Source organism: Macaca mulatta, chromosome 8 (assembly GCF_049350105.2).
Source record: "Macaca mulatta isolate MMU2019108-1 chromosome 8, T2T-MMU8v2.0, whole genome shotgun sequence".
Taxonomy (NCBI): domain Eukaryota; kingdom Metazoa; phylum Chordata; class Mammalia; order Primates; family Cercopithecidae; genus Macaca; species Macaca mulatta.
Window position 1 is genome coordinate 127,559,842 of NC_133413.1, and position 13,804 is coordinate 127,573,645.

Below are 13,804 nucleotides of genomic sequence, written 5' to 3' on the forward strand. Positions count from 1 at the left end.
TCACAAAAACATCACAAAACTTCTAAATAAGGCCAAAACACTTCAAATATTAAACACTGAGATAAATGTGAGCTATACATACATCTAAGAAAGATGATAAACACAAGTGAGATAATTATGCAATTTTGGGTGAATCAGTGAGTGAGGGTGGTCATAATGGTGGTGGTTACATCAAGGAATAAATGTTTGCAAAGTGAAAATTGTCAGGAGTGCCTCCTACCACCACACAGTTCAAACCCAAATAAGAAAAAATAAGCTGGGTTTGCTGAGCACTTTCATACTCTTTTTTGTTGGGCATCTGTATGATGATCATCTACCTTACACATATTTATTTTACAATCATTTGTTTTCATTCATTCTTTTTTCAGCCTTCTTATTCCAGTTTCATAGCTGGAGCTTTTCACAGCTCAGGGCTCAAGGTGGGAAACAGCCCTGAACAGGATGCCTCCCATTACAGGGCACAGTCACACCCGTACTCACTCCCGCCAGGACCAGGACGATGTAGATGCGCCAGTGAACCTCACGTGCACAGTTTTGGAATGTGGGAAGAAACCCTAATACTCAGAGAAAACCCATGCAGACATGGGGAGAACACACGAACTCCAGACAGTGGCCCTGGTCAGGAATCCATTTTATTTTCTTACCGACGTTATAAACAAAGGATGTTGAATGAACTGATGTTATTTGAGGACCTGTTGTATTTGTTAAATAACAACTCAATGGGGTTTTGACACAACATATGGTATAGTGTCATAATACTATTCACAAAATAATTAAAGAATTTAAAAAAATTAATTAATAGCACATAATTGTGTAGCCCAGCAATGGGACACATGGCTAATGTTGTCAGATAAACATTTACTTCTTTCATTGCTGTCAGTAAGTCTCTTTTCTCCGTGGAAACCCGCATGGGGAATTAACACCATCTTAATTGGAGGTAGTTTGTGAGACCCAGGCCCCATAGTTCCTCTGCTCTATTGCTGTCACCTTCACCCCACAGGCCTTAAGTAAAGTCTTCCAGGTCTGAGTCTTTTCTGTGTGTCTCTTATCTTGGTATAAGTGTACTGCTCTCCACATCTTGTCAAGTATTCCAGAAACATGACTGCTGCTGCCCTAGTTCATGCCTTTATCATAATTTCCCTTGGCTAACACTGTCGAGTCTTAACCTCTAGCTCCTCTTAACCTCTCTCCAAAGTCATCCTCCATATTGCTGGCTAAGACGTCTCTTAAAAACAGATCTCAACATACCACAACCTTGCCTCAAAGTAATAAGTAGATCCCCTTAGCCATAGAATCACATTCACACCCCTTGGCTTGACATATAATACCCCACACAGGCATTTCCAATGTGCTTTCCCAGGCTCATTTCCCATTTTTCCTCCAACACTCTATACCTTCTGCTTTTCCCGAAAAGTGCTATGTTCTTTCACTCTATTTTAGCCGGTGGTTTTATCTCTTCCCGAAAACCCCTTCTGTTTTTGGTAATTCTTACCCCTCTCTTTGTGAAAAGTTCCTCACTCCTCCCAGTGAGAGCAGCTCTCCGATCCCTTAGCCCATTAACTTGTCTCTGGTACAGTGAGTGTTAAACAAGGAGATCACTGAAGAGAGGCTGTGATTTGTTTATCTTTGTATACCCAATCCCTGGTACCATGCACAGTAAGGGCTCAATAAATATTGGCTGGATAATTGAATTAATTGTCAATAATACTCCATGCTTTCAGAAGCAAATGCAAGATCAGTCACAAATTACCTCTTGCAAGCAGTTTGCTCTATGTGTCAGCGATTGCCTACAGTTTTCTGGATGGTTCCTATAAGTAGCTCTGAAGGTTGCAAAATGGTTCTGTTTCCAAGCCTCCATAGTAACATGATTTCTTCCAAAGCAAGCCCTTTTTCTTTCTCAGGTGCTTCCTGCCTCAGCTGAGACTGTTGAAGAGACTTCATAAGACTGACTTCATTTCCTTGATTTAGACTATATTTCAACCCAGCACGTAGAATCATCATCACTCATTGCTGTGATTGCAGCATACTGCTTATCTGCATGGAGTTATTCTCTGGGCAAGAAATAATGCCTTATTAACACAGTTTTATCATCAGGACCAAGTTGGGCAGATAGGGCAACATTAGAGGATAATTGGGAGGACAGCTGATTTGTTAGCAAAATGTTGCTCTTTGGCTAATGAATCATTCTGATTTTTGCACTGACTGTTCGGTAACAGGCTCGAAGATTACTTTGCTTCAGCCCATTAAACCTTGACAAACCAGTTATTAACTACAGATAGAGCCAATGGCCTGTGGGGATTATTGCAATTATGAGCTATCTATGTAATTTTTAAAAATCATTAGGCGAGACAAGGTGAGGCTGATGATGGCGAGGCTGATGGCTGACAGTCTCTGCTATTTTGTAGTACACAAGGCAATAAACAGCTGTAGGGAGAACTAATCAGTCAGAAAAGCCCTTTGCTGAGAAGATGTAGTAAGAGCAATAAAGGTTATTGCTCTCAAACAACAAACCGTGTCTGGGAAGGAAAGGGCAAGGTTTTTCTTTAACTTCTATTTTGGAGGCTGGAGGTCTTTTCTCAAAGGAGGATTAGAGGGAAGTAGAGGGAGCACATCAAATAAAGGGAAAAGCCAGGCAGGACTCTCATGGCTTACATTGCATCCCTGTGCTTTATTGGATTGTAGCACTCAAGACGCCCATTGGAAGGTACCTGCCCTTTCTCCTTTCTGCTCCCTATTATTTATTACAGGGATTTCAAGCTCAGGTGGATAATATGAATTAATAGAGAAAAAGGAAAGGGTAAAGATGATGATTAAATTGTAAGTCAAATAAAAACACATCTGTGGGCCAGATCGCAACATCTAGTTTATAAACAAAAGTCCATGTCCTCAGTTTGGGTTATGAGACTCTTTGAATCTGGCCCACACTGCTTCAGCCTGATCCTCTTGTATTTTTCTCTTTTGAATCCTCTTACCCCAGTCTAACTAAGGTGTTCTCCAGATGTGCCTGCCCCACAGTTTCTAATCTCTATGTCTTTGCTACCCAAGGAATGGCTTCTCCTTTGAAATTGATTTCTACGTGTTCAAATCATATCCACTCTCTGAGTTGCAGAAGGAGTGAATTAAATCAACTTTAAGATCTCTTTCTCCTCTAAAGTTTTGTGAGTCTGCGGCATTTTCACCCACGATGGTTAGCATGTCTATGAATCTAGCTGCATTCTGGGGCCTTAACACAGTGTACTATTTTGCATTCTCTAGGTGGGCACTTCGCTGGGAGTCTTGCTGTCGTCACAGATGCTGCCCACCTCTTAATTGACCTGACCAGTTTCCTGCTCAGTCTCTTCTCCCTGTGGTTGTCATCGAAGCCTCCCTCTAAGCGGCTGACGTTTGGATGGCACCGAGCAGGTACAGTTCATAGAGTGAGCAATAACAGCAGGCTGGTGCTGCAAAGTCAAACCAAGGGTAAAAATGGAAGCTACAAAGCAAAGCCTTGTTGGAAAATCCTTAGAGACACATTTCTGATGCACAGGATAAAACAAACGTCTATGTGGGAATATGTGTTTTCAATATTAATTCAGATAACAGACAGATTAATGGTGCTATCTCTAGTCCTCTGGGACAAGAGGAACACGTGTATCACTTCAGCAACCGCCCCAGCCTCAGGGACTCTGTGCCTGGTGATAGACATAATACAATTCACTAAATTACTCTGCATCCCTGGAAGAGAGGATAGGAGTAAAGCTTCTGCCATATTGCAAAAGGAGGCACGGAGCACCCAAGAGAGTTACAGAGATTGAAGAACTTCTTATAGATGATTCAGGAATAGAATACAGGCTTTCCTGCTCACACACAGCATTTAGCCATTCAGTGAATGGTCCAGCTGAATAGCTTGCTCACTCAATCAACAATAATGCAAAAAAGGAGGAGGAGAAGGAAGAGGAGAGGATGAAAGTTTACTTTTTCTCCTTTCTTGCAGCTGGTTCCTTCACTGAGTAACTAACCCATCACCTAGGTCTTGATGAGGGTTTTTACTTTGACTCATTTTTACAATCCCTCCCTTACCCGCCCCCACAACCCCATACTCTGCAACTTCAATTCTCCTCTGCGTTATTCCTTATATCAGCTGGAGGAGCTTCTGACTGAGTATTTTGTGTAAATCATGTGAACAAATAGCCACAATTCCACATTTTCACACTGGTTGAGAACCTCAATGTAGAGGAAATCGGAGAGCTGAGCAAGGGTGGCCAGCCTTCACTGAAAGGGCTGCTAGACACGTTTCACAGCTTGTAGGCTGACACCTGTGGACTGCAGTTTTTCAAGTTTAGAATGGCAGGAAGTCCTAATTTCATACTAAACCATTGATCATCACAGGTGTTTTGACTTGCTTCCCTTTAACATCCAGGAGATGAGGCAATAAACGAGAGTTCGTGACAATGTGATCTGAGAATGCTTTTGCCGGTGCTTGAACAGCACTACACTTGGAAAACATGGACCTCTGGCTAAGCACCCATTATTTGTTGGTGTAAAGTTTTACATGTACTTGACCCTTTCTGATACCATTTGTCAAAGCAGTTTTGTAAACCTAAGATGGTTTGAAAATGTAGGGTGAACTCAGAATTTAGATCTCTGCTTGTACTTTGGCATCGTGGCCATGAAAGACCCTGAGCTGTTCATAGAACTCTCTGCTGCGAGGGCAATATTCTGTAATATACAGTATGATGTAGCTATTGAACACTTTAAATGCGGCTAGTGCTACTGAAGAACCAGATTTTGAAATTTACTTAATTTCATTTTAAACAGCCATGCATGATTGGTGGCTACCATATTAAACAGCACCTCTATAGACATAGAGGTGAGTCCAACACATTCATACCCAACACACCCATCATCTGGTCAACCCAATGAGCCCAGCTAAGCTATTTTTTTTTAAGCAATCATGGTAGCATTTACCAATGATCCTCATGTGTCTCCCGTTCTAACTAGTTACTTTTGGATTTCTGACTCTTTGTTTTGTCTTGAGATCTGACTCCTGACTCTTGCTCTTGGTATTGAGCTTTACACCTGCAGCTCTTTTCCCACTGTGCTTCCTAACCATGGGTTTTGAGTTAGACATGCTCCACTTTCATACCCTGATTTGGATTTTCACGGGTAGGAAACACACTTCCTGACATCCACAGACTCAACTTCCATTTCCGGCAAACCAGAAATTTTTGGGCCTGGTCCTCATAAACTTCTGCAAAGGGGAGTTGTAAGTAGCCTGAGTAGACTAATAAAATAACAGATTCTTGAGTGTTTGCTATATGTTATATTAGGTTCCTATGGCTGCCTTAATAACGTACTACAAATTGGGTACATTATTTTGGGGGGTACATTAATTTTCATAACAAATTATGAAGGTTGTCTATGAATGACTGAAGTCTGGGAAATAATTGCCACACACTGGGTAATAATACATTACTCGGTTTTAAATACATTTCTGTTTCAACAATTGACATTTATTGCCTCACAGTTACGAAAAACAGAAGTCTGCAATCGGGCATCAGTGGGGTTGGTTCCTTCTGAGGTCTGTGAGGGGAAATCAGTTTCAGGCCTCTCTCTTAGCTTCTGGTGGTTTTTTGGCAAACTTTGTCAGAAACTTTGTCTGTCATTCCTTGGCTCATAGAGCTCTGCTTTCATCTTTACATGGCATTTTCCCCATTTGCATGTCTGTGTCCAGGTTTCCACTTTAAGTAAGGACACTAGCCATATTGAAACCATCCTACTCCAGTATGATTTCATCTTAACTAACTTCATCTGCAATTACCCTATTTCCAAATAAGGTCACAATCTGATGAATTGAAGATTAGTACCTTTTTTTTTTTTTTTTTTTAAGACAGAGTCTTGCTCTCTTGCCCAGGCTGGAGTGCAGTGGCACAATCTCGGCTCATTGCAACCTCCACCTCCCTGGTTCATGCAATACCCCTGCCTCAGCCTCCCGAGTAGCTGGGATTACAGGTGCATACCACCATGCCCAGCTAATTTTTTTTTTTTTTTTGTATCTTTAATAGAGATGGGGTTTCAACATGTTGGCCAGACTGGTTTTGAACTACTGACCTCAGGCAATCTGCCTGCCTCAGCTTCACAAAGTGCTGGGATTACAGACATGAGCCGCCGCACCCGGCCAAAGATTAGTACTTTAACATATAAATTTGGGGGGAACATAATTTAACCCATAATCTATGTATATTCTATTATTCTATTATTATATTCTACATATATTTTATTATTATAATACATATAGATAAGAACAGTCAGGCTCAAATAGGTTAAGCGACTTGTCTAAAGTCACATAGCCAGTCCATATACGTCTGACACTTGAGCTCATGCCTTAAACATCTGCATCAGCATTTCCCATAGTGTGAGAAATGTTCCACAGTTGGTCAGATAATTTTAAGTGTCACATGGACAATAATTACACATCCTGATGCCCATTACAAAATAAACTAGCACATCAAATATGTAATTTCATGGATAACATTGTTTAGGAAGAAGCTAAGTGTAAAAAGGGAATTTATTTGAAAAAAATATTGAGTGGTTAATAAGGCAGGTAGCATGTGGATTTGGAAAACGTTATGAAGGTTGTTTGTAAATGACTAAAGTCTGGGAAATTATTGCCACACACTGGGTAAGAATGTATTACATTGCTCTGCTTTAAAAGGAACTAATCTCTGGGATTAGCTTAAAGTGGGGAAGGACTAAATGATGGATTGTACCTGACCACTGACTCAAAGAATGTTTCTAGACCCTTCTGGGTTTTTAGAATCTATCTATGGGTTTGAATTAAAGGTCAGAATGAAGTGTTAACTCCTAAGTGAGCAAATGCACTTTCCTCAGTGGGCAGATTGAACACCATTTTATCTCTACATATTGATGTAAACACTTCTATTCTGATGCTTCTTTTCCTTACTGTTGCTCTTAAAATGCAGTCAGAGCGTTAGCAAGCCTCTGAGCTCACCTCTGTGTTTATAATATGTTACACTGGCAAATAAAACTCATTTTCTTCAAGTGCTCTCTGAAGCTTTCCCTTTTCACTATTTTATTCCATTGAAGGTGCTGGCACTGGCAGGTCGTAAATGTTTTATGGTGAAATTAAGAGTTTCTAAACACATTTTACTCTCTGTGTCTCATTATTTTACCTCCTAATAAGTTTCAATCATTTTAGCACCTGTTTAAATTAAGATCCCCAAGGAAAACGGCGGCGGGGTGGTGGGGTGGGCGGGGGGTAGAGGGGGTAGGCGGCAGTTAATATGTTCTAAAAATTTGCTGGAAATTACTTAGTAACATGGAGCATAATGACTCAGACGCTGGTGTTTTATGAATGCAACATTAAAATTCCTTCTCTTAGTTTTAAAATCTGTCCAGACTTTTACTTTGTGAATCACTGAGTGAACTAGTGTGAAGCCTCTTTTGGGGGGAAGCGGCAAAGAGTCTTACGAGTTTTGGGGGTGTAGGTGATGGAGTTATCTGTGTGTGGGTTTCTGTATGTGTTTGAATTCCTAGAGATCCTTGGAGCCCTGCTCTCCATCCTGTGCATCTGGGTGGTGACTGGCGTGCTGGTGTACCTGGCGTGTGAGCGCCTGCTGTATCCCGATTACCAGATCCAGGCGACTGTGATGATCATCGTTTCCAGCTGCGCAGTGGCAGCCAACATTATGTAAGTCATCCCCTGGTCCCCGCACAGTGCCCATGAGGCTCTCCTGTAACTCTATCTGGACAAAGACTTTTTAAAAACTCAGCACTTGTGAAGATGTTAGAGGCCAGACAGAGTGTTTGAATGGCTTTAAGATTGAAAACAAGGTTAACTGCTTTTGTTTAAGCTAAAGTGTTTTTTAATACTGGCTTCTACTAGCTACCATGTTTCGAAAGCTTCTGGTGTGCCAGAGGCAGGGTTAGGATGTTTGGATATACATTACCAACTTTAATGTTCACAACACTCCTATGTTACAGATCAGGAAACTGACGCCCAGTGAGGTTAAGTAGTACAGAGCCAGGATTTTAATCCAGATTCACAGACTCAGAAATTGAGCTCCTTTACATTCTCAGGCATGTCAATGGTTCCACATGGGGCGTAACTTACTACTGTTCCATTTCTATGAGGTGAGCAGATGATGGCCTCCCTGTGGGTTGCGTTGGAAGGGACTCTAAAATGTATTTACTTCAGTCCCCATTTTACTTTTGCATTCTCTTTTGCAACATTTCCATAAAATGGTCATTAGTTTCATATATTTTAATAGAACTCATAAAAGGAAATTTATTTCCCTCAAAAACAGCCTCTATTATCTTTGCAGCATTGTGACTGCATGAAAATTCTTCCTTGTGCTATGTTAGTTAAATTCTCCCTTTGGTTTCAACCTGCTGGTCCATTCTTTTATCTAGGCAGTCTTAAATCATTTTACAGGAGTTGAGCATATGTCCCTTGACAAATGAGTCTCCCTTTCCTAAAATGAACTACTGGATTGCTCAGGCAATGGGGTTTTGAGGTCAGGACTTCGATCTTTTTGAGTCAAATTTCTCCTTCCCATTTGAGGATCTAATTCTGGGCAACTCTACTTAAAACTCCATCCACCCATCTCTCTGTCTAGTGATATAGCTAGCTATCATGTTGGTGGACAGAATAATGACCCACTCCCCTAAAAAGATTTAAACATCCTAACCCCTGGAACTTCTGAATATGTTAAATCATATGGCAAAAGGAACTGTGCAAATGTGATGAAGGATATTAAGATAGGGGATTATCTTGGATTATCCAGGTGAGCCCACATAATGACAAGCATCCTTATAAGAAGGAGACAGGAGATCAGAGAGGAGAGAAGATGCTGTATATCTGATGTTGAAAATGGAGAACGCAGCCTGGAGCCAGGTGACCTCTAGAAGCTGGAAAAGACAAGAACATGAATTCCCTTCTAGAACCTCTAGAAAAGATGCAGTCCTAGAGACCCACTGTAGACTTCTGACCTCCAGAACTATAAGTTTGTGTTGTTTTAAGTTGCTAAAACATTATGGTAATTTATTACAGAAGCAATAGGAAACTCAGCCTATTTATCATCTGCCTATCTATCTTGCAATGCAACTTGATATATGCTCTGAGGTAGATTTTCACATGAAGGTAGAGAAGACAGTGATCGAAAAATGAAGTTTTAAACAGTGGATTTTAAGAGGGGGCACAATGGCATCTCTGGAATTCAAGAATAGCTGAGCACATACACTTTGAAAAAGGTCCTCAGTTCTTTCTAATAGCCTTGCCCCTTGACATCTCACTTACCCAGCTCTCAGTTTGTGAGCCATTGCTCAAAATCTCTGAGCTAAATAATTAGAAGAATGGTGTTTGATCTGCTGTCAGTGACTAGATCCCCATCTTCAGCCAGTTAACTTGAAAATGTGTTTCACATTGGCACTGGGAGAAAAAGTGTGAGTCGATCAATGTAAACCTATCACCCCTAGGAGACAAATATGCCAGAGCACACATATTGCTGACTACAGGTCAATAATGTCTGCTTTGCATAAGGAGAACAATATGGTCTTGAGGCAGAAGGAAGAATACAAGTATTAACTTCCTGAGAGTCATATGTCACGTAGGCTGTCTTGATGCTACACAAAGATGAAGGCTACAAACCTACCCAACTATCACATCAATCTGGGGCCTCAATGATCAGGTTTGATTTTCTAAACAGATATCATCCAAATTTTCTTTTTCTTGTAACTGCTTTTGAACATTCACCTTCACATTGCAGGTGCTTTTTACACTCAGAAAGTCAAGGCGGTTGGAAATCTCTGCCTTCTTTGTGCGAGTAGATAGTTACTTTGATGGATAAGAATGCTGAGTGACTATAATATTTTCTCCAAAAACTGGGATTACAGGTTTCAAATGCTGCTAGATGCTGTATTGTTTGAATATAAAGATATCAGAACTGCGATTCAGGAATAAATCTATTCCTTGGGGACTCAAAATCAGGACAGAAAGTTCCAATAGAAGTTGTGAAGAGATTCTAGGATGAAGGTTATAAATAGAGCCTGAAGGCTATTGCCTGCTAAGTTTTCACTGCCTGAAACATTTCCTTCCCTCAGCATATTTAACTCTAGCTTAAGCTTTTGAGTTCAACTCAGCTGTAACGTCTTTCTAACTAAATCAGACTCCTCTGTTGTATTACCCATAGTACCAGTTCTTGGTGGACTTACTGTAATTAGAATTTTCCACTTGTGTGTGTGTGGGGGGAGGGGGGTGCTTAAACTTTACCTTCTCCAGCACATTTAAAGCTACACTGGGGAATGACCACATCTGTTTTCACTCACCTTTATGGCCCAAGATTTTACAAGTGTCTGCATATGAGTGACTACATATGTTTTTTTCCTGTCTCTTTTTGTCAATAAGATGAGTAAAAGAATGAATGACAATGTGATGAACACACATGGCAGATCAGATGAGGGTCTATGATCTATCAGCCATATCAGGCTGTCTAAGGGACCTTAAATGGTAACTCCTAGTTGAGAGTGAATTTCTACCCAAACACTGAACATCTGAAAACTGTACATCATGTAGTGATCAGATCTTGATGCCTAGTGGTCATTTCACTTTGTGGTGATGACCTGAGTTTTAACAGACACTTTACCTGAAAATAGAATGGGATACATGACGTTGAACAATATGTTGCTGTTTTTAAATCTTTGTTCCAAAATGTTTAGAAAAGGTTCAGAAAGGCAAAACACTGAGCTGTCAGTGAAAATGTTCTAATTTTGCGTTTAGTCTAATACCACTTAAAGGTATAGATAAACAGAATTATGCACATAGTTTGTAGTATTTGCTATTGATCACTTTGAGACAAGAGATGCTCAGCTTTGCAATATATTGTGTGTATATATATGTACACATACCAGATCATTTTTAATACATTAATATATTTCTACTTCTGGATTAAGAGCTTTATATCCATGAGCACAATATTCTCATCATTGGACATTAAGAAATCATTCAAATTTAAAATTCTTTTAAAAATGCACAAAATTAAGTAAAATAAAAGGTAAAATAAAACTTCAATAAAATTCACTACTTATTTTATTTTTCCCTTATTTATCCCTTCCTGTGTTTTTTTGCGTGTGAAACCAGTACTTTTAATTAAGCTCCCAATGAAGCTTGACTTTAAGCCAGCTCAGTGCCTGACAGTCAACCTTCAATAAAGGAGATTTCCTCCCTTCATTGTCAAATGCTTGATTTTCATCTAAGAAGTGATGCTTTCCAGTTTCAATGTGAAACAGAGAAACATTAGGTGGATGAATGAGTAAAGTGGGTGCGTCTCTGTGGTTTGTTTTTGTATAAAAGTATTAAAATTTTATGACACGTGTATTTAAACATTAGTCAAAGATAGATCTTTTTAAAGCATAAATACTTCAACTATCCATCATTTTGGAAAATGCATGTTATTGCCAGCTCCTCCATTATGCTGCCTACATTTTGAAAACTGATCTCATGTGTGCTAAGAACATTGTTCTCTCTTTCAGACTAACTGTGGTTTTGCACCAGAGACGCCTTGGCCACAATCACAAGGAAGTGCAAGCCAATGCCAGCGTCAGAGCTGCTTTTGTGCATGCCCTTGGAGATCTATTTCAGAGTATCAGTGTGCTAATTAGTGCACTTATTATCTACTTTAAGGTGAGTTTGAGTTTACCCACCATCCTAGTACTTACATAGATTAGGTAGTACAGAAGCTCCAACATTAACTTAAAGAGAATGGGCATCCTCTGTTTACCTATACAAACTACTTTGCAAAGCTAAAGCAAGCAAACAAACCCTCAACCATGGTGTTAAGATGAATAGCAACTAAACTGTGAATACCTTCAGGTTCTTGGATTATAAGCAATAGGGAACATCTCTGGCTCACTTTAGCAAAAAGTATATTTAATGGCTGAAATGTACTGTGTGTGCTCCTAGACAGACGTCAAAGTAGAAATAAGGGCAAATTTTGATATCGAGATTTTAGAAACGATCCAACTTCTGTCCGAGACACCACACTGAAATAAATGTGTCTCAACAAATTTTGTTTTCTGTTTTTGTCACTTCTGAAGAATGATACTTCTGTGAACGGAGTCCAATTGACCTAGGTTGTGTCTTGTGTCTGCTGCTTGGCTGAAGGGAGGTTAGAGTACCTGATTTATTGTTCCACCAGTATTGCCCACAATGGGGGAGAGGTGGCTTCTCCCCCAAAAGCCAAAGTGCTAATGAAAAGTGGGAAAGACTCCCCGGTAAGCCTCTGACCCTAAATAAATAAATTTCCACTACAGATCTCTACCTGGTAATACTGATAACAGAGATGGGTTAGCAGGCACAGAATGGAGAAGAACATTTAGCTCTGTCTGTTTGCATCACAATTGTCTAATTTGCAGAGACTCATAGCTTTTCCTGAAAAAGGGAAAACATGTAAATAAAAATTACAAAAATATCTGAATTCAGTTGAGCAAAATGATCACTGAAAGCTTTAAGTCTAAGGCAAATCTAGTTCAAAATTATAAGGGTACGTGGAGTTTGAGGGTCCACTTACAGAAGTTGAGTTGATGCTGAATTTCTTAAAGAGACTTTTCTGTGGCAAAGAACTTCATCAAGGGTAGAAAAGCAGACATTTCACCCTGAGGCTAAGGGTTCCAGTGAGGAGACTGAGCAAGGATGACACTTTGGTTCACACCCTTAAGACTGCATCAAAGATGCCAGCCTTGAGTATGTGCAATACTTGAGAGGCAAAGAAATAAACTCACCCCAGTCAACCAAGAGCATAGTCCAGGTGTGTGCTGGCCATATGCAATTTCTGAGCAAGTAATATCCTTTCTTCTCCTCATTATAATTAAGGCCAAAACGTCATTGGATCTTGTGGGCATATTTATGCATTCTTTCATCACATACTCTGTACTTTTATTAATCTTCAAGAAGTTAAATCAGGGCTCTTGAGGGCAAACTTAAGAATATTCTTCCTTTTAGTTCTTAAATTACGGGGAGAGCATGTCTTGTAGTCTCACTTCTTTATTTGCTGGTAGTTTAAAGCTAAAAGGAAGGATTGAGTCTTCAAAAACAAAGTCTTGCCTCTGAGTTGGATGACACATGTCAAAAGGGTGAATGAGTGACAGAGAAGGAAAGACACAGGGAGGTTTACTTATTTTATTAATCAGACTTTCTGGAAGAGAGGTATGAATTCAGTTAACCAAAATCCTTGTTTTTTTCTAGCCAGAGTATAAACTAGCCGACCCAATCTGCACATTCATCTTTTCCATCCTGGTTTTGGCCAGCACCATCACTATCTTAAAGGACTTCTCCATCTTACTCATGGAAGGTAGGAGTGATTTTATTATTACTCCCAGGGTCAGTGTTTTCTCTTCCCCAGAATCACAAAAGGGCATGACTGTAAGGCATGCTCACTGTTAATTTGAATTACGGGAAAAATTTAAAGTGATAAGGAATTTTTGTGAAAACGATCGTTTGATTTTTTTCATATGGGAACAAGTAAAAAGAACTGGCTTCTATTCCTGCTCTAGCAACTGTTATGTAATATTTCACAGTGTAAAAACAATAAGTATAAACATCATGAGGAGATACTGCAAAAATATAAATTATTCCCTAAATATACCTGGAAAAGACCTAAGAAAAAACTACATAAATTTACCTCCTAGGCTGCATTAGAGCTAAACATTTTTTTTTTCAAATTGTATCTCAGAGTAGAAGAAAACAAGGGTGACCCTTTATTTGTTTGGCAAGTGTTTATTGAGCCCCAGCTCTGTGCGAGGTAATGTG

General features: G+C 39.8%; 1 protein-coding gene and 1 long non-coding RNA gene across 3 annotated transcripts in view; one reads left to right on the plus strand and one right to left on the minus strand.

Annotated features, from left to right (window-relative positions):
- The window catches only part of SLC30A8 (solute carrier family 30 member 8), a 52,449-nt gene that overhangs the window by 25,953 nt on the left and 12,692 nt on the right, over window positions 1–13,804 (plus strand). The window contains exons 3-6 of the mRNA XM_001095488.5: window positions 3,256–3,402; window positions 7,537–7,690; window positions 11,530–11,680; window positions 13,241–13,346. Of these exons, the coding sequence (XP_001095488.2) occupies window positions 3,256–3,402; window positions 7,537–7,690; window positions 11,530–11,680; window positions 13,241–13,346 (558 nt within the window). The remainder of the gene's footprint in view (window positions 1–3,255; window positions 3,403–7,536; window positions 7,691–11,529; window positions 11,681–13,240; window positions 13,347–13,804) is intronic.
- LOC114680325 (uncharacterized) overlaps window positions 1–13,804 on the minus strand; it is a 395,268-nt gene that overhangs the window by 21,283 nt on the left and 360,181 nt on the right. The gene's annotated exons all lie outside the window — the stretch shown is intronic.